This window comes from Trichomycterus rosablanca, chromosome 8 (genome assembly GCF_030014385.1).
Source record: "Trichomycterus rosablanca isolate fTriRos1 chromosome 8, fTriRos1.hap1, whole genome shotgun sequence".
In the NCBI taxonomy this organism is placed as follows: domain Eukaryota; kingdom Metazoa; phylum Chordata; class Actinopteri; order Siluriformes; family Trichomycteridae; genus Trichomycterus; species Trichomycterus rosablanca.
In genome coordinates this window covers 709,139-730,546 of record NC_085995.1, presented here as the reverse complement: position 1 = coordinate 730,546, position 21,408 = coordinate 709,139, and the positions used below count along the sequence as shown (strand labels likewise).

The window sequence follows — 21,408 nt, the reverse complement described above, 5'->3', positions numbered from 1 at the left end:
TAAGCCAAAATCCTTCTGGGAAAACGTCTTGTGGACAGATGAGACCAAGATAGAGCTTTTTGGTAAAGCACATCATTCTGCTGTTTACCGAAAACGGAATGAGGCCTACAAGGAAAAGAACACAGTACCTACAGTCAAATATGGTGGAGGTTCAAAGATGTTTTGGGGTTGTTTTGCTGCCTCTGGCCCCGGGTGCCTTGACTGTGTGCAAGGCATCATGAAATCTGAAGATTACCAAAGGATTTTGGGTCGCAACGTAGGGCGCAGTGTCAGAAAGCTGGGTTTGCGTCCTAGGTCATGGGTCTTCCAGCAGGACAGTGACCCCAAACATACTTCAAAAAGCACCCAGAAATGGATGGAAACGAAGCGCTGGAGAGTTCTGAAGTGGCCAGCAATGAGTCCGGATCTAAATCCCATTGAACACCTGTGGAGAGATCTTAAAATTGCTGTTGGGAGAAGGCACCCTTCAAATATGAGAGACCTGGAGCAGTTTGCAAAAGAAGAGTGGTCCAGAATTCCAGTTGAGAGGTGTAAGAAGCTTGTTGATGGTTATAGGACGCGATTGATTTCAGTTATTTTTTACAAAGGGTGTGCAGCCAAATATTAAGTTGAGGGTGCCGATAATTTTGTCCGGCCCATTTTTGGAGTTTTGTGTGAAATGATGTCAAATTTGCTTTTTTGTGTTGTTCCAATACACACAAAGGAATTAAACATGTGTATAACAAAACATGTCATTGCAATAATGTTCTGGGAGAAATACTTTATTTTCTGGAAAGATTTCAGGGGTGCCAACACTTTCGGCCATGACTGTATGTGGCTCATAGCACGACCTCCTGTACCCGGGCCGGGCTGTGTATACGGCTAGTAGCTCGGTGGTTCAGAGGACCCGAAGACTTCCAGCTTACCACTGTTTGGCCCTTGAGTAAGGCCCTTCTGCTCTACTTGCTTGGATTGTTTTCAGTCACTTTGGATGAAAGCATCTGCTAAATGCTGTAATGTAGACGAGCCGCTTGTTCGTGACAGCGGTGAAGAAGTCGACAGAGGATTCACGATAGGGAATGGAGAGTAAATGGAGTGGGTGGTGGGTTCCATTGAAGCAGGTTTGGGTCTGTCTTTCTTCAACTTCGCAGGAAAGCAGAGACACGTTCATCAGCGGACTATTTGCTGTACTGATTCTTGGTTCTCCACCTGCGGTTTTAGCTTTTGATTGTAAATGTTTTTGGGGTTTTTACCCCTTAATGAACATTTTCCAGCCCTGAAGAACAAATTAATCCCCCCCCCTGAATTTACTTATGGGACTAAAATGTGCAGAAGAAAAACAAGAACACAAAATCATAAGATGCACAGACTCACAATCATGCCTTAAAGTCTTAGAATGATTCAGATTAGACCACCTATTATAAAAAAAACCAAAGAATAATCAACAATCTAACACATCTGTAATATGACAAAGTTACGATGGGTACCAGGACACTGTGTGATGGCTGGAAATGAGAATAAAACAAAATACGACAATATCTACATCAGATATCAACATCAAGGACGAATGGCAAACTGAATGGAACACTCGGACCAGCAACGTTCCCCCGAACATAGATAACGTGTTAGATACGCAATACACGAGGTGCAGAATCGGCCACGCCAGAGTAACACCAACCTGTGAGATCTAACAAACGCCTATTACGATAAAATACATCCTGGAGAGACGACGGATACACACGCCTGAAACCATAAAAGGAACTCGTACACAAGACGACACAAGAACAGCCTTAACCTGCCATTCAGCCATATCAATAAAATATAAAAGATAAAATAAACAGACAGAAACAAAATACCTGTGTTGCAAAATGGCATTAAAACCCAAATAAATAAAGAAATAACCCCCTTTTATTGTGCTTGTGCTGGTTGTGACGTTGTTTTTAGCCTGAATTTCCTCAGTAACAGAGCCGCTCTGGTTTCCCGCAGGTTAACACGCACCACATTCACTCGTCCAGCGACGACGAGGTGGACTTCAAGGACAGCGGCTTCCATCACGACTCCTCGCTGCAACAAGTGAGTCTGTAACTCCCGTCGGATCAGATAGAAGCTCTTCCTCGTTCAGCTCGTTTCTCTCTGGGCGTGTGCCGATCCACCGTGTGTCGTCCGATATGGTGAACGCCGATGCAGCAGTGGGCACGGGTACGGGTACGGCGTCGGCCCCTGTTTCGTGGGTGTTGCGGCGTGGTCCGTACCGGGAAGGTGATCCACGTCGTTTTGAAGTGTGTGTAAGGTCAGGCGTTGATGCTGGATAATAAGGGTCAGTCTGTGCTCTGCACTGTTTCTTCCTAGTGTGTTCGGTTCAGTCTGGCAGGTTCTCCGCTGGTTTAGGGCCCTATTTTATTCACTTTGTCTGGGTAGCCGAACGTTGTTTAACCCGACGTGATCACACATTCCTAGATTAGCTGTAAAATTCCAGTACTAATTAAAATTCCTGATTATCAGCCGTGTACTGCAGTACTACGCTAACCGTGACGCACTATTAGAGGGGCCGTTCGTCTCATGTAAGACGTTAAATGTATAAATGTATATAAAATTAACTTTAAAATGCATTTTTGATGGAGCAAAGTGTCCTGCACATTCATCTAACAGCAAATTTAGGATCTATAATATAAAATGTTCATAAAAACTCCCTGTAACACTGAAATAATAGTATTTGTTTACGTCCCTACTCTTTAACCTGACACTACAGTAAAATATAAGAAATTTGGTGACTCCGGATTTGTGGAAATGGACGCTATCTGTATCTACTGAAGCTCACGGGAAGAGCATTAGCAGGTTCTCCCTTTATCTGACTGAGAAGGTTCGTCTCTGCGTTCGTTCCTGTGACCCCACATTTATTCTTAGTTCTTACTTGTGTATTTTAAAGAGAACGTTTTGTGATCGATCGGTAGACTGTTCCCGGTGTTCTCGTGCTTCAGCACGTTCCCCACGCGGCTCCATTTGATCTATTAATCTATGTACATGAATCCTAGGTTTATTAATCAGTCCTGTAGCCGCTCGGGTGGTAAAAACACACGCTGGAGCCAGAGCTGGATCTGGAGTACATCGCATCGTATCTCCGCTCCACCTGCCGGCTGAGGCCGAGCGGCCACGTGAACGACGGATCGGCCTGTTGTTGTTCGGGTGGGCGGGACTGAGCCGGATGTCGGACTGGTGCAATCACGACCTCTGCCGGCTGATTAGAGGCGCCTGCGCGGAGATGAGGAAGGAGAGCTCCTAGGGTGTGTCTCTCCGTACACAACGCTAGGTGGCACGACACTCGTCGACGTGCGGGTGATGAGATGCATGCGGCTTGCTGCCCAGGTGTCGGAGGGGGGCGCGGGTTAGCTTCGATCTCCTCGGTCAGAGCGGGGATCGGCATATGCGGAGAGGAAGCGTGACGCAATTGGAAACCTTGTACGAATGAAATGAAGGTGCCCGAGATTCGACCAAAACACGTCGTGAAGTGCGTGTGTGTGTGTGTGTGTGTGTGTGTGTGTGTTACTAGATTCAGTTACTACACGCGAATGGCACCCGGATATCAGCACATGCCTACTGTGTAGCGTCCACATTATTCTGTCTGTTCTGTCACTAATGCACCGTCCGTTAATGCTAACATCTGTACGTGTGTAGGTTCTGTGTTGCTATACCGCGTGTGTGTGTGTGTGTGTGTGTGTGATGATAATAATTAAGCGCTCATGTCAAGACTATATCATTATGGTTGGTCCTGGGTTGGCCAGGCCTTTTCTGATTATCAGATGCAACAAATGACGTCCAATTTTATTGAGCAGTTCGGCTTCAATGACGAAGAGTTTGCTGATCAGGACGATGTCGTGGAGTGAGTACTCATCCTGCATGATCGCTTCTTTTTTACTGTGTTCTGCCAGACGGGGGCGCTGTGGGGGAATCGGGTCTGAAATGTGGGCTGGGAGTTTAAACGTGCTGGTTTTACTGGGTGGAATGTTCCGGGTTTTAGGGAAAGTCTAACCTCACTACCAAGGACAGGTTCTTTTTAATAGCTGTTAAACATGAGAGGATTTTATTTTCATTAAATTGTTGTGATTTAATTGCTAGATTAGCTTGTTTGTGGAAGCTGAACAATTTAGAACCGCGAATTCAGACTTTGGGACCCTGGGATCACTTTCATTCATCATTCCGCTGTGCATTCTGGGTATTTTCCATAGAAATCCATATTAGAGCTTTTTTTTTTTCTGTATTTCCCCCCCCTTTTAATCACAATCTCACAATTTAGTCATTTCCGATTCCCCATTATGAATCCGCTGCCGCTTGCACAATCCATCCATGATCTGATCAAGGAGAGCCGGATCACCGCACCACACGTCCCCTCAGAAACGTGTCCAGTCTGCGTCCGCTTCTTATCACCTGCCGGGTTTGGGTTCCCACAGAGAGCCGTATCGCGTACAGAGAGCCACGCTAAGCTCCATGTGCCCCCCCCCCAGAAATCTGTCCAGTCTGCGTCCGCTTCTTATCACCTGCCGGGTTTGGGTTCCCACAGAGAGCCGTATCGCGTACAGAGAGCCACGCTAAGCTCCATGTGCCCCCCCCCCAGAAATATGTCCAGTCTGCGTCCGCTTCTTATCACCTGCCGGTTTTGGGTTCCCACAGAGAGCCGAGCCGTATCGCGTACTGAGAGCCACGCTAAGCTCCATGTATGTGCCCCCCCATTAAATTGTTTATATGATGTAGCTACAACTGATTGATTCCACTTTAAATCGGAGCCGCAGCATTGTGGGGAAAATCCGTCACGCCGACTATTAATGACGGCAGGTTTGCATTAAAGAAAGCAACCGCAACGTTTCCTGATCCTGGAATCACTGGTTGTAGGTTCGCATCTCTTTAATAAGATTGAATGAGGCGTTCGTGACCCCACGTCCCCAGACGAGGACACTTACCGATCAGGTGTTTCCAGCTGTGTTGCATCACTAGCCTGAGATGAACAGTCTTGTATAAAATAGTCAGCAACCTTAAAGCACTCCGTGAGTGTGGCTGTAGCTCCAGTCAGCATGCATGCGCCCTCTGCTGGCCGGTCCAGACCTGCTGTAGTGACGGATGATCCTGACACGTGAGCGTGCCTCTCTGTGGGATTCAGACTGCGAGCGCTGATTTATATTCGCTATAGAAGTCTCTTCATTCCTTCATTCCCCAAATGGAATTGAGGCGTCCCTAAAACTGCCTACTTTGGGGCGGTTTGGAATCAGGTGGTTGTGAGGTGCATGGTAGGGCTGTAATATGGATTTCTGTGCATATTTCATGTACAGATTTGCTGAAATGCTTAACTGGGAGCTGTATTGTTTGATGAGCTGGATTTGGGTGGAGGGGTGTTGATATATTTTGTGTGTGTGTGTGTGTGTGTGTGTGTGTGTGTGTGTTAGCTGTACCTGAACTAAACCCTCTTCTCTTTGATCTTGCAGTATTCCCTTTGATAGAATATCAGACATCAATTTTTCCTTGAATACTAACGAGAGTGTAAGTATGATCGACGGCGGCATGTTCACACACGTGATTAATTGTGTGCTAGTTAACGTTAGGCTTGTTGTGGTTAATCTGGTTGAGTCGACTGGGGTTATAATTACACTATAATAAACACCTCACTGAGTTTGATGCCACTGAAGCTTTTTGTTCAATGCTACTTTGAATCATGACCGAATACAATCCAAGCAAGAGGGTTGAGGGCCGTGCTTAAGGGCCCAACGGTAATGCTTGCGCCTGTCTTGCGCTGCCTTGGATCTTGCTGCTCACGCCTCCTCCGACCCGCGTGCAGCCCCTAGCGGAACCCTTTTGCACCCATGCACCCTGCACAGGCGCCTCTCTATCCGCCAATCAGGGTCCTTACACAGCGTTTGAAGACCCCGCCCATATAGTCCGGTCATCCCGCCCTAGCAGAGACGTGTCTGTTCGGTGACGATGCCGAGTTTTGAACCGAGGAGTTCAGGATCTCGGCACTGGTGTGCTAGCGGAATATCACCTGGGCGTGTATCCAAAGCTACTTTGAATTGGGACCGTATATCATCCAAGCAAAAAGGGTTAAGGGCCTCGCTTAAGGGCCCAACAGTAAGGCATGACCCAGCGACTTTCTCATTAATAGTCCAATACCGTGGATGGTTAAGGTACTAGCATTCAGTGGGCAGTGATAGCGCAGTGGTTAAGGTACTGGACCAGTAATCAGAAGGTTGCTGGTTCAAACCTCACCACTGCTGGGCCCCTGAGCAAGGCCCTTAACCATCAATTGCTCAAAAAGCGTGTTCAGACATAATTGAAATTCGCTTGGGATAAAAGCGTCCGCTAAATGCCGTAAATGTATTCAGTAGGTTGCCAGGCCAAGCCTTACTGTTGCCAGGTTGCCTCTTTTGGGCCCTTGAGCATCATGTATTCCATGATGGGTTCCTATTAGAGAAAACCAGCTCTAATATTCCTTTGCTTGCCTTTTATATCTTTAGTGTGAGGATAAACTCATTAATATGAGATTACTGTATTATTTGTACCTCTCTCGCCTATATACAGTCTTGTGCAATTTAATGCACGATTGTCGTTAATACGATGTGTTTTATTTAGTTAGGAAGGTGTGGAGTGTGCAAATGTTCCAGCACATGTAATATTTGAGCCAACAGATGAGTAAAATGTGCAAGAAAAGTGTTTCCACGTTCAAGTTTCGTCCCTGTAGTGGATGTAAACGTATTTAATCATCCACACTTCGGGTATTTTGTTGTTTTGTGATGTGATGATGTTGGCGTAAGTCGATGCTACAACGTGCCCCTGTGTGTGTGTGTGTGTGTGTGTGTGTGTGTGTGTGTGTGTGTTTCCAGGCGAACATGGCTCTGTTCGAGGCCTGCTGTAAGGAGAAAATCCAGCAGTTTGAAGACGCTGGGTCGGACGAGGAGGACATCTGGGATGAGAAGGATGTGACGTTTGCTCCTGAAGCTCAGAGACGCCCCAGGTTATTATATCGCTCGTAGCGCTGGTGTTGCATGTGCAGCAGTGTTGTTCTTTATTGGGGGGGGGGACACACACACACCCCCTGTTAGCTTGCTCGTACTGTCTTTAGTCTATCTAGACCTGTCCGTGCATCCAACAGACGACATCGGCCGTGCCTGAGGGAGGAAGGTCAACCGAGTTCCTCAGTCCTGCTGCGAATGCGACCCCTGCTGGCTGGTCGACGCGCCTGCGCGAGGGTCGCGCATGTCACCGAGCAGCACGGCGCGTCGTTACTAGCTTGCACTTGTCCCAAACCGCGTTATATTGCCTGCATAGCGTGCAGTGTTCGGTGTTTTGTCGGAGTGCTATTCTGCTCCCAGTATTTACACCGAGGCGTTCGTAAGTCCCAACAACACTGCTGCACTTGCTTTGCATGGTATGTACAGTATTACCATGGTATTGTTATTGCAGTGCTCACAATGCATCCACGCAAACAATCTGGTTAGTTTGGGTCACTCTGCACTGAGTGGGGTGACAAAATGCACGGAGCAGCAGAGTGGCTACAGTCAGTAATTGTATACTCACAGAGTGCATCTGTATATGAGGTGCAGCTCCTAAATGGCCAATTAATATACAGACGAGGTTAAACAAAGCCTCTGAAACTTTAAATGTAGACAAAAGACACACAGACTGTGGTTAAAAGTATATGGACACTTGTTAAGATGAATCGGATCATGAGTGCCTGACCTCAACGATTCTTTATTTAATAAGTGGACACGAACATTTCCACATACAGGCGCCTGAAATCTTGTGTTATATCAGTGCTGATGGATTTGGAATGTCCAACAAGCTCATGGTCAGGTGTCCACATACTTATACGCTTGATATTCATCTGTCTCGGTCCGTCTCTGCTTCTGTCTGTATCAGAAGTTCAGGCAGCACTGACAGTGAGGAGAGTACAGACTCGGAGGAGGACGACGCCAAGAGGGACCCGTTCGAGCCCCCCAACACTGCCACTGACGACCGAATGGAAGTGGACGGTGGAGACGGTAAGGACGTCACTACTTCGAGTGCACGGTGTTGAATATTTTGGGTTTGAGGCCCTGGAATCTTAGTAAAGTAACTTAAGTATACGGTCATAACAGCGAAGGCTTTAGAAATAGACTTGCTGTTGGATCCAGTTCTCCTGAAGAGGTGTGGTAGTCTAATGCACCTCAGCGGTGCTTTCAACCTTTCCAGGCATCCAGCAGACAAAGTTGGTCGTGCCCGAGGGAGGAAGGTCAACCGAGTTCCTCAATTCTGCTGCGAATGCGACCCCCGCTGGCTGGTCGAGGGTTTTTTTTTTACACAGGGCTGTGTCCCAAACCGCATCATATTGCCTAAATAGTGTGCAGTATTCAGTGCAGTAGTGTGTGATTTGGTGGAATACTGCATGTTTTACAATTATTCCACTGATTCCTTGTCCTAATCCCCCTTGAGGTATCCCCTAAACTCCTTAAGTATTACCAGGAGTGAACCCTGAGGGAACTCAACAGGACCCCCATCCTCCTCAGGTGACCCAAAGGATCCATTTAGATGAATATGAATGAAATAGACCCGATCTGTGTAAAATATGAATGTAATAAGAGTTCATGGTCCTTCAGTTCTGTCGAAGAACCAAGTCTGATGGTGAGATTCACCAGGAACGGCGTTGTTGGCAGTGCAGCCTCAAATCTACGTGCTTCACCCTCACCTGGGTGAAAAGGGTCGCATCAGAACCAGCTCGGGGTTAAAAAATAAAATAGGTGTGGTTACAGTACGGCGAAAACAATATACAGATTAAAAATGAATCCCCCCCCCCCAGCTTTAGACACTTTTAGTCCTAGAGGGCTGAACTCAACATCAGACCAGCAGTGTGTATGCATTCATTATACAGTCGCATTGTTGTCCAAATAACTTAAATAGCTTCATTAAAAGGAAAACGGGCGTGTCGCTTATCATCTACCATTTCTGGTCCTGCAGGTATGCACAGCATGAGTCCAGGAATCTCGATCGGGGAACGTGACATATCATACGGAACGTAACCGAACAGCTGACGTAAATGAACTCGCCGCTTCATCGCTTTGTTTTTTTTTTTTATGATCTTTTCAGGCCATACGTGGACAGCCAACTTTGATGATGTTCCCATGGAAACGAGCGGCTCAGTGGCCCCAGCCACGTCCTCCTCCTCCTCCTCCTCCTCCTCCACATGGAGCACGCCCACCAACAACAAGGCCACAGAAACCAGCTGGGCCAATTTCTCCAGCTTCACTCCCGTCAGGTCGGTGGAACACGCTAGAACACAGATGCTGATCTGTGACTGTACGGCAGGGGTGCACATACTTTTGTGGCCTGAGATCTACTGTTTCAGTCGACAGGTCATTACGATCTACTTTTTAAGGTTTCGCCTCATCATAACGGGGCGAGCGTGGGGTCCGGTGGGTCCGGTGTCACAAACACTGGGGCGCAAGACAAAAATACCCCCTGGGACAGGGTGTGTCGAAACCATCACAAAGCATCACGCACTCATTTATCCACTCACTCACACATGCAGGTGACATTTAGAGCAGCAATTACACCTACTGGCACGATTCAAACCCGGAGAAAAGCCACACACGCATGGGGAGTATACATGCACCGCTTCGTTCCTACCTGTAATAAATTGCATTTCTCAAAATGTCCACTAGATAGAGGTAAGCTCAAATTAGGTTGACCTGTTTGAATGAGGCACGATCCACCAGCGATGACCTGAAGCGTAAGGACGGGCGATGGAGGCGGGCGTCACCCCGCGGCCCCCTCAGCCCCCTCAGCCAGCTACGTGTCATAGAGTGCACGAGGGGAATTAAAGGTATACAAAACGGTCATGACATTAACAGTATGTAATTTTTATGTTCCAGCCCTAAAGATCCTTTACGGTGCAACTCTCCGGTAGCCATGGAGACGAGCGTAGAGCCGGCTGACCCCCTGGGTGTTAATGCGCCCGCAGGTGAGTGTTACGCAGGTAACTCTGGAGAACGTCTTTCAATGGTGTGTTCTGGTTTTAAAGAGCTCTAGTCCCCATTTTCCAAAATATAGTGGATTTAAAGCAGGGCACCTAGACCGAGAGAGGGCGATTCTGGTCCTGATCCTGATCCTGGTCCTGGTCCTGATTCTGGTCCTGATTCTGGTACTGATTCTGGTCCTGTCAATCCTGGTCCTGATTCTGGTCCTGATTCTGGTCCTGTCAATCCTGGTCCTGATTCTGGTCCTGATTCTGGTCCTGGTCCTGGTCCTGTCAATCCTGGTCCTGTCAATCCTGGTCCTGTCAATCCTGGTCCTGATTCTGGTCCTGATTCTGGTCCTGGTCCTGTCAATCCTGGTCCTGATCCTGGTCCTGGTCCTGATTCTGGTCCTGTCAATCCTGGTCCTGATTCTGGTCCTGATTCTGGTCCTGTCAATCCTGGTCCTGATTCTGGTCCTGATTCTGGTCCTGATTCTGGTCCTGTCAATCCTGGTCCTGATCCTGGTCCTGGTCCTGATTCTGGTCCTGTCAATCCTGGTCCTGATTCTGGTCCTGATTCTGGTCCTGTCAATCCTGGTCCTGATCCTGGTCCTGATCCTGGTCCTGATTCTGGTCCTGTCAATCCTGGTCCTGATTCTGGTCCTGATTCTGGTCCTGTCAATCCTGTCTTTCTAAAATTCTAAACTTTTTAGACACAATGCCATCACGTTATAACTAAAGTCTTACTGAATTCACAGTGAAATGTGTTTGAGATCACAGATTTCTGTGATTGTTTTTTAAAGAAAAGAGCCACGTTTCATGTCCGTCATTAAATTACACTCATAAATTAAATGATAAAATAAATGAAGCTACATTAATAGTTGAATGTAAACCTAGAACATCCAGCGACAGTGTGAGGCTTCACGTTCCGTCTCAAATACCAAAATTCTCCTCTGTGTTTTGACACCCCCCCCCCACCCCCCACCGTGCGTCCACAGAATCGGCTCACTAACTGAATTGCCGTAGGATTGCTGGTGTAACCGAGCGTCTTTAGAGTTTGTTGAGCCAATAAAGAAAGAAATAAACTCTACATAGACGTACTATCGGGAGCAGACTACTTTTTTTGGTTTGTTCTTTTAAGGTGCATCACCGAGACGATCACGTGTGTAGAGAAACACACTTTTACACCGATTGTGGAATCCACACAGGGACAAAATTCTTCAATATGAAAACGCACATCAAACACTGTCAGCACACGACAGCACAGAAACGTCTCTTACACTAAATTGCCGTATGATTGCTAGGACGCCTCATACGCTACATGAATGAAAAACGTTAAATCGCTAAAGGTGGAAAGAATACCAAAATATTGTACTCAAGTAAAAGTACTATTACTTTAATGAATTTTTACTTTAGTACGAGTAAAGTTACTAGTCTAAAAATCTACTCAAGTCAAAAGTAACTCATTTAAAATGTACAATTGGATATAAATCTTACAATAGTTGTTTTTAATTAAAATATAATAGAAGAAACATGTTGATACAACATTTAAAACATTTAGGGATGTGTCATGTGTCATTTTAGTCCCATAAAACCTTTTCAAACTGTATAACCACTAGTGATGTGTCGTAGAATGATTCGAATCTATTGAACGGCCCTTTAAAATGAAACAAAGGAACCGATTCGCGATTCTGGGAGTCGTTTTATATATAAACGGCTCTTTAAAAGGAACCGAGCCAAAAGATCCGACTCCCCGTCGTAGAATTCACGCGATTTTATTATTTAAAATGTTGCGAATTACAATTCTTAATACACAACATACTTAAGTAAACATAAAATTACTGGTTGTAAAATCTACTTTAAAGAGTACAAGTACACAAAAAAAACTCCTCAATTACAGTAACACGAGTAAATGTAACTCGTTACTCTCCACCTCTGCTAAACACAAACTTTAAATTTTTAATTTCACAGCAAATTGCATCTTACACCGGAAAAAAGCTCATTTCATTTCATGTGACGCAAATTAGTTAGGGCCTTAATTATCATACATCTGTTATTAATAAGTGGCTTTACTAAGCACCAGTTCAACTGGAATCTACAAGAAACGTTCATCTAGATGGTTTGCTGATGGATGAATTAAACCTGCTTTATTTTTCCAACCCTCTGCAGGGGTGGATCAGTGGCCCACCTCCCCAGGTCCTAAATCCGGAGGTTCCGACGCAGAGGAGGAGCCGAGCGCCGATCGGATCACCGAAACGGTCACCAACGGCTCCATGAAGGAAACGCTCAGCCTTACCGTCGATGCCAAAACCGAAACTGCTGTTTTCAAGAGGTGAGCCCCTTCACCCTCTTTTAACCGTCCTGGTCCGTTTCCCTCTCGCTCTGTGTTCACCCTCCGTTTATGGTCTGTGCGTCCCGTACTGCTGGATCGGTTCTGTTTTTACGTTGCGCCGCTCTGTGTGGATCAGCGTTGTTCCCTCCGCATCGTGAACGCCTCGTTCGGTTCTTTAATATTCTGTACGTGGAACAGCGGCGGTCCAAACAGCTCTGTCCAAGGGTCTTTTTCCACTGTGCAAATACCAGAACGTTTGGAATTCGGGTGGCGCAGCAGTAAACCACGCTAGCCCACCCATTCTGACCACTCGAACTCAGCCTGTCCAGACAGTCATTGGCTGTCTGAGAGTGGGGATTGCTGTAGTGATCCCTCATAAGTGCTGCAGTTACGCCCTCTGCTGGCTGATCGATGGATCTGCACAGAGACGGGGAATAATAGACATCGGCGTGTGACTCTCCATGCGCAGTACGGTTCTCCGAACACATGTCGGAGGAGTCGTGTGTTACTCACGACCCTCTTTGGTCGTAGCGCAGTTTAGAGTCGGCAAAATAAACCTGAACCATTCGGTTCCGGTCGGTTCCGGTCGGTTCCGGTTCTGGTGCGAGTGCGCAGTGGAAAAATGCACCGACGGATTATTCTAATCTGGCTGTCTCGTCTGTCCCTGTCCATCAGATTCTACAGCAGTGATTCTCAGTCTGTAGCTCATACCACATGAACACACACAGAGCTGTGAAAAAGTATTCACCCCCCCCCCCCCCCCACCCACCCAGTTCTTTCTAGTTTTGCTAATTTGTCACATTTTAAGATAAAGAAACAGAATTAAACACAACATGCATAGACGTATCTCACGCCATCCTACACTCCCGAGAAGAGAAGAGGGCGTGTCTAAATTCTTAGCTCCCTTAAAGAGGCGCCTTAATTCTGAGTGATGATCGGACCGAATGACGAGGGAGCGTCCGACGCCTCCTCAGCGCTGAAGATCGATCCCGGCATTCAGTGCGGCACGACTCTCCTCACAAAGAACTACAAGCGTGGTGGACGAATCAGTGCAGAGCAACCAACAGAGTTCCTTATAAATGTAAATAAATTCTCGTTGATGTGTAATCTGTATTAAGGTGTAATTATACGAGTGTGGGTTTATTTGTAAGTTGGGGCATCAGGGCCAAACCCTAGATCATGGGTTCAGTGAAATAGCTGAAGGTACCAGGGGTCAGTTTGTGGGCAGAAAGGTTGAGAATCACTGACTACTGTCTGTCTGTCTGTGTTCCTGTCGGTCCCTGTCATGTTGTGTGTGTGTGTGTGTATGTGCTGTTAGTGTGTGTGTGTGTGTGTCCAGACAGCAGGCTGTATTATGACGTGTTCACACCAGGACTTCTCAGCCTGCTCAGCCTCACGGTTCCTCCTCAGGAAGGTTGAGAAGCCCTGGTCGACACTGTATCAGAAGTGTGTGTGTGTGTGTGTGTACGGTGGCGGTAGAGTGTTGACCATGCGCTTCCTCTCTCTCTCTCTGCGTGCGTGCGTGGGGGATCAGAGTGTTGAAATCGTATCGGTACGTACAGGAGGAATGTGCGCTGTCTTCATGTGTGTCCGCCGTCCAGTCCCCACTCAGTCATGTTCACTTCTGTTGTGATGGTTGTTCCTCCATCTCCATCTGCATGTTTATTATCAGACACAGCTCATCCACGGGGTACGCCAGTGCCAGGAATGCGGGGGTGGGGTGGGGTGGGGTCCTAGATTTAGATATACCCTATTGCTTAGCTAATTTATCCCGATGAAAGACACGAGCCGTGTCAGACCTGAAGCTCGTCAGTTTAAATCTGTTGTGCTATCAGCATGGCTGGGCGTCCAGCAGACAGTCGGTCATGTCTGAGGAGGGAGAAGAACGAGGACGCCAACCTTGGTGGATCAGTGTTGGGCTGGTGCTTTTTATTCAAAGCCACTTATTTGAGGGTTAAGGCCCTTGCTCAGGGGCCCAACAGTGGTGGCTTGGCTGTGGTGGGGCTTAAACCAGCAACCTTCTAATTACCGGTATAGTAACTTAATCACTGAGCTGCACTTATTATCAGTTTGTTTTTTCTTTTGGTTTTATTTAATTAGAGGAATAGAAGATATTTTCTCTGCTCATCAATTACTGTGTCATTTCTTTCTGTTTTTAATGAACCAGCCTGCAGTAATCAAACCCAATTATCAATCACGCTTGGTTGATTATTTATTAATAGAGCCGTAGAGTTGGGTTTTTTTTTTTTCCCGAATGTTCCGTCTTCATTCAGGGCGTCTCAAGTTTATATTGAATTTAGTTTAAAGATCCAAAAGAAACAACAAATAATCCTGGGGCGAATACTTAAGGCGCTTCATACACACTAACACTCACGAACGTCACTCATCACTTCCCATGTTCGGTCTCACATGCTTCCTCTAACCAGCCCCACGTCGAGGCCACTTCTCATCCCCGACCGGCTCCGATCAGATTTTGGTCTCCGTCTGCTTCCCCAGTCGTGTTGTTTTCATCCCCCCCCCCATACGCTTCTGAGCTTCACTCCCACCGTGCATGTTCCTGTAGTTCCGACCGAGACGGGCGGGCCGTGAACGCTGTGATCTGTTCGTTTCAGTGAGGAGGAGAACGGATCTACCTCTGAAGACGCCTCTGCCAAGTGCACGGTGGCCGAGGACGCCGAGACCGAGAGGAGCGAGACTGAGAACTGTCAGAAATCTGGGTAAGAAACATTGAAGTAAACCGTTATGTTTCATTCTGCTTTAAAAACAACGCTTTAAATGTGCAGTAGGGGGCGCTTTGATTTGCCGTGTCTGATAGGGGATCCTCTGGTTAGTCCAGGCGTCTGTGCCGGACTCTCTGTACGCTATACAGCTCTCTGTGAGACCCCGTCTCTGACTGCTTGCTCGAGGGCCCAACAGTGGCAAGCTGGGAGGTGTGGGCCTTGAACCAGCGATCTTCTGATTACAAGTCCTGTTCCTTTACCTCTGAGCTACCTCTGCCCAAAAATTCAATAAAATTTTCTGTAGAGTGAGTTTGTCATGTTCTCTCAAAGTCTGAGTGTGTATTCTCCAGGTACTTTGATTTCCTTCCACCTCCTGTTAATAGGTATAGTGGCTGCTATAAATCACCCCTGGGTTTGAGTGGGTGGGTGAATAAAATGGGCAGCTGTAGCCTAGCAGTTAAGGTACAGTACCAGTAATCAGAAGGTCGCTGGTTCAAGCCCCACCACTGCCAGGTTGCTGCTGTTGGGCCCCTTGCACGAGGCCCTTAACCCTCAATAGCCCAGACTGTATTCTGTCACAGTACTGTAAGTCACTTTTGATAAAGGCGTCCGCTAAACGCCAAAAATGTAAATGAAAAGGTACCAGTTAGTAACTGTGGTGCCGGAGCTGCCAAGACCCTGACCAGGCTGATAAATGAATGAGTTTCAGTTGTGCTATATTATATAGTAACCGAGTCTCTCTTTTATCCGGCAGTGCAAAACACTCGGAGGAGAATTCGAAACCTACCGGCGAGGTTCTCAACGGTCCTCTGGAGGACGCGGCGACCATGGAGGAAACCAAGTGAGTACGTCTGAGCTCCCACACCTCAGTTCAGTATCAGAATTAAAGCTGCGGGTTGGGTTCCAGGGCGGCACGGTGGGTAGCCGCCCTCAGCAAGAAGGTCCGGGTCCTTTCCGGGTACCCTGCCCCCCCACCCCCTTTCCTCCGGGAGCTCTGGTTTCCTCCCACAGTCCAAAAAACATGGTCAGGTTATTTGGAGACACTGAATTGCCCTACAGGTGTGTGTGTGTGTGTGTGTGTCTGCCCTGCGATACACTGGCTCCAGCACTAGATGTCGATCCGATGGTGCATGTGAGGGTGAGGGATCTGATGGAGGTTCCTCACGGTTCAGGTGTTGAACGCAGCAGATCTGATCAGCATGAAGACCTGAGGGACTTCGATCAGGACCAGATCGTTATGATCAGACGACTGGATCGAAGTCTCACAGGCAGTCGTGGTGAGGAACCGCTTTTCCTCCCACAGTCCAAAGAATTAGAGAGACACAATTGGCCATGAAGGTGGACTTATATTGGACTTATACTAATGAATCATGGGTAACCTGTAATTATCTGTCCTGTCATTAACGGAACCAAACTGGAGAACACCATTAAATCCTAATAAACTAATAAATAAATAATATTAGACGTTAGGTGGGTGTTTCTAATATTTTGGCTCAGTCTGAGACTAATGTGATGAGTGTGACGCGTTTTCTTCTCTGTGTGTTACAGAACGGAGCAGTGTGTGTCCGAGGCAGCAGCGGCGGTGGTGAATGGACCGGTGTGATGTGTGTGTGTGCGCGCGTGTGTGTGTGTGTGTGTGCGTGTGTGTGTGTGTGTGCGTGTGCGTGTGTGTGTGTGTGTGTGTGTATGATAGCGTGCCCAGCGCTGTACCTCTCCGATCAGGACCAGCAATATTGACCTTACAGACCTGTACAGATTCAGCCTGTATGAACATTTTCCTCTCGCCTTCGTTTCTATTCTTACTGTTCTTATCAGGTGATCTGTCTGATCTCTTGCCACTCGAAAATGATTAGTACTGTTGCTATAGTTCCCCAGGATTGTATGAATAAAATATTTTATAAAAGGAAACGTTATCACAGGAGCCAATAACGCACTCAAACACCCCAGAAAAAACCAACCCCACAAACAGGGAGCTGCAGTTCGGACGGATTCTCTCTCCTCGTGCGCGTCGCCGTTTATTTGTGTTATTCAGCAGCTGGTTCATCTGTATCGTGAACGTTCCGCGGGTCAGCGAGACGTGACTGATGTCCCTCCGTCGTTACTCAGAAGCTCAGGTGGAGTCCAGTTGCATGTAGCGAACCGGCGCCCGCTCACCAACGGCCTGTGGAAGTGAACCCCCCCCCCCGAACACCTCCGTGTTTTTACCTGTTTTTACTGCGTGACGGACTCGGGTGTGATTCCTCACAGCGCTTCGGTCACACACTCGCATCTCCTCTCTCCATCTCCAGATCTTTCATTTTTTACTAATAAAACTCCTGATTACAGTGAAGGGGTGCAGTTCTGATCTCATTTCATTCTTTTTTAAAGGTTCAGAATGCTCCTCACACACACACACACACACCATGCTAATCACATATACACAGGTACAAGTCCTGCTGAACACACACAAACATACACACACATTGACATTTCTGGCATTTTTTTTTCATCCAAAGCCACTTACAGAACCATGAGAGTATATTATCTAAGCAATTGAGTGTTCAGGGCCTCGCTCAAGGGCCCAACAGTGACAACCTGGTAGTGGTGGGGCTTGAACCAGCAGTACCATAACCAGTAGGCTACGACACACAGTCCTCATTAATCATGTTAAATCAAGTATTTATACATGTTATTTATGTAGGTTTTATTTAGATCTCAGCTGCTGCTGATGTTCTACCTCCTACCTCAGAATATCAAATCTTCAGGCACCTCCTCCTCACTTCTCTCCACATCACTCACATTATATGGCCAAAAGTATTTGGGCATCTGACCGTGAGCTTGTTGATTATATTAAAAACATAGGCATGAATATAAATCCCCCTGCCTTGTCACTAACAGTCTCCACTCACTTCTATGTTTTAAAAGATTGTTGATTGTTCATGGGGATTTGTCCCCACTCATCCAAAGGAGCATTTATGAGAAGCTCTGGCAGTGTATGACTTAATTCGATCTGAAGGTGTAGTGGGTTTGAGGTCAAAAGTAATTTTATTGACCTTGCTGAAAGAGGAAGGGGCCTTCCCCAAACTATTTTTAAGCATAAGCAGTGTCCATATAGAGGAAGACTCGGGCACAGACCAGTCTAGTGGTTGTTAAATGTTGGTAGGGAATTGGACACGTCTAAAATATTTTCGATGATAATTTAGTCGTTATAAATCAGCACAGGCGCAGCTCAGCAGAGTCTAGTTACCCCTAAACCTCAGCAGGTGGAAGCACAACAACATCTACACAATACTCTACTCAAGCTGAGGAGCTTATAGTGTGGGTGCTGCACAGCAACATCGCTCCCAGCGTACTAGATTTGATCCTTAGCTTTGCCTTTCATCACTGTGTGGAATTTTGCATGTTCCTAGACCTCCGGAGATCCTTTCCACAGTCACGTGGTTGTCTTCTTTTAGGTGTGTGAAGGTGGGTGTTTGGTTTGTTACTGGACTGGAACTGAATCCAGCCATGGGCAGGGAGATGGATAAATGCAACCAAAACACTAATATCTTTGAAGAACAACAACCCAAAGCATACATCCAAAACAACACTGGGGTGGCCCCGTCCCCTTTTCAAACCCCAGTCTGACAGAGCTTGAGAAGATCTGCCATGAAGAATGGGACAGGCCACCCAAATCCAAATAAATGTGTTCTGGGTGAAATTTTGGAAGAACGGATACATCTGGAATGGTTCAGCACGGTTCCTAGTTTTCATTTGTGGATAATAGCTCTTACTGTGTTTCGCTGGAGTCCCAGAGCCTTTGCAATAGCTTTAAAACCCTTTCAAGACTTTTTGAGACTTTCTGATCTGCTTCACATTATTAGACAGGTTCTATTCAAGTGACGTTTAGATTCAGCAGGTCTGGCAGTGGTCATGTCTGGGTGTGGCAGGTCAAATTGAACTTAATTGATAACTGAATTTGGTTAACTGGTTTATTTAGTAGCTAAGGGGGGTGTTTACTTTTTCACGGGTGCTAGAGGGTTTGAATAAATCTTTATCTGTATTAAATGGAATAATGGTGTAAAAGCTGTAGCTTGTGTTTCTTTCTGTTTGTTTATCTTAGATTCTTATTATTTGGAAGCTCTGAAACATGTTCATGAGATTATTGAGCAAAAATAGAAGGACGGGGGGGGGGGGGGTGAATACTTTTTTTCACAGCACAGTACTAAATAAAGCAGTTCTAGACCTCGTTTCTAATCTTGGATCAGTCCCAACAATTTTGGCTAGATGATTAAGTCTCAACACGAGATCATTTAGGCCTCGTCTGAGCCGAGACTAATTTACCCTGAAGACCAAACTCAGTTGTGTTTGGTTTAATTATCCCGCTGGTATCAGGGAGGAGCACAACAGTCGTGATGCCATTAATACAAGCAAATTACACCTGAGCCGCCGCGTCTTTAGCACCTTATAATAGAGTACAGTGTTGGTAATAGGGACGCATTACAATGTGACTCTGTAATTATGGGTTATTTAGAAAGATAAGGGATAATAGTTCTGCCCCTCAGCGCTGACACATTTCACTTATAATGCGACGCTTGAACAGGAGCTGAGATCAGGATTCATCCATCATACGGTTTTAACAAAACGTAAAAGATGAATCTTGTTTATCACGTCCTGCTCTCCTGTCTGCTGCTTCAATCTGCATCCCAAAAAAAACAACTTGTTTATTTAACAATTTATTCAGTAATAATGTTTTTAATCTGTGGGTTTGTTTTATACAAACTTCATTTCCAGAAATGTTGGAAAAAAAACACCTTCAACACAATAAAAAAAGTAGATTCCACTTGCAAACCTGAAATAAAAGGTGATGACACAGTGCTGAACATGCCTCAGTCCAAGATTTATTTGGACAGTGCTGCAGGCGTCAATTTCTAAATTTAACAAACAGAAAAGTTTGTCACTGAAAATTTTGTCTGTTAAATTAAAATTCAAGTGATCACTAATTACAGACTGTTTTATTATTATTTTATTTCTGCATTTTCTCCCAGTTTATTGTAGTCAATTTATCTTCCTCTGCTGGTGGATCCCTGATTGTAGGTGAGGTGGGTATATTGGTGCTCACGTGTCCTCCGACCGGCGTGCAGCCCTTAGCGGAACATTTTTCCACCCATGCAGTCTGCACAGGCGCCTCTATCCGCTAATCAGGGTCCTTACACAGCGTTTGAAGACCCCACCCACGTAGTCCGGTCATCCCGCCCTAGCAGAGACGTGTCTGCTGCAGGCACTGCCAATTTTGCCCGCTAGGTGGCACCCAGCCGATCGGAGGCAACACAGAGTTTCGAACTGAGGAGTTCAGAATCTCGGTGCTGGTGTGCTAGCGGAATATCCCGCTGTGCCACCTGGGCGCCCTAATTATAGACTTTGTTTTTATTCCATTTTTAGAAAGTGTCTCACCTTTTCCAGAAATAAGGTTTGCATTATAAGGGTTTCAGTATTTATTATTAATAAGAATAATCATAATATGTATTTAAACATGCAGCAGATGAAAGAGACCTTTGGTGGAGCAGTGGTCTTACACACTAGTCCAATACTACTGATCTAGGGTTTGAATTCCCAGCGGTGCTATCAGCCGGTTGGGCATCTACAGTGGTGTTCAAAGAAATAGCAGTCCAACACCATTAACCTGATAAATCACTGTTTTTAGTAGAAGTTATATTTCTACATAGCAAAAAATTTACTTGAAAGTGTAGTAGAGTAATGAAAACAAAACCAACAATTAGGACATGCATGCCGCTCATTCTGAGTAATCGAAGCATTGATTGAAAGTGGGTTGTTCAAAATAATAGCAGTGAGGTGTTTAATTGGTGAAGTCATTCATTCTGCAGAAGAACGGGTGTCAATTTTGGCCCTTATTTAAGGTAGGAGGGGGGCAAATGTTGCACAGGTTGGTCATAGCGCATTTCCTTCTGAAATACTGGGTAAAATGGGTTGTTCCAGACATTGTTCTGATGATCAGCGTACTTTTATTAAAAAGTTGATTGTAGAGGAAAAAACATACAGAGAAGTGCAGCACATTATCGTCTGCTCAGCTAAAATGATCTCAAATGCCTTGAAGTGACAACCAACACCTGAAAGACGCAGAAGGAAGCGTGGAACTACTGTTCAAATGGATCGAAGAATAGCCAGAATGGCAAATACTCAGCCAATGATCACCTCCAGAAAGATCAAGGAACATCTGAAGTTAGCAGTGAGTACAGAAGATGATTAAGTGAAGCCAATTTACCAGCAAGAACTCCTTGCAAAGTCCCGTTGTTAAGATAAAGACGTTTCCTGAATGGGTTCAAATCTGCCAAGGAACACATTGACCCCCCGAGCACTGAATTCAAGCCACAGTACACTGTGAAGGTAGTAAAGCACGGTGGTACAAAATGATGATATGAGGATGTTTT

At 46.1% G+C, this 21,408-nt stretch overlaps 1 protein-coding gene across 8 annotated transcripts in view; it reads left to right on the top strand.

The window, feature by feature from the left end:
• The window catches only part of ppp6r3 (protein phosphatase 6, regulatory subunit 3), a 31,702-nt gene extending 14,372 nt beyond the window's left edge, over positions 1-17,330 (top strand). Inside the window, exons 15-26 of one of the 8 annotated variants that reach the window (XM_063000266.1) lie at positions 1,966-2,052; positions 3,759-3,856; positions 5,451-5,505; positions 6,843-6,973; positions 7,879-8,000; positions 9,082-9,250; positions 9,867-9,955; positions 12,119-12,281; positions 13,816-13,833; positions 14,894-14,998; positions 15,756-15,846; positions 16,550-17,330. In XM_063000266.1, the coding sequence (XP_062856336.1) occupies positions 1,966-2,052; positions 3,759-3,856; positions 5,451-5,505; positions 6,843-6,973; positions 7,879-8,000; positions 9,082-9,250; positions 9,867-9,955; positions 12,119-12,281; positions 13,816-13,833; positions 14,894-14,998; positions 15,756-15,846 (1,128 nt within the window). In that variant the 3' untranslated portion in view covers positions 16,550-17,330. The remainder of the gene's footprint in view (positions 1-1,965; positions 2,053-3,758; positions 3,857-5,450; positions 5,506-6,842; positions 6,974-7,878; positions 8,001-9,081; positions 9,251-9,866; positions 9,956-12,118; positions 12,282-13,815; positions 13,834-14,893; positions 14,999-15,755; positions 15,847-16,549) is intronic. The other 7 variants (XM_063000265.1, XM_063000262.1, XM_063000264.1 and 4 more) reach the window with 7 other exon arrangements.
• The last annotated feature ends 4,078 nt before the right edge of the window (positions 17,331-21,408 follow it).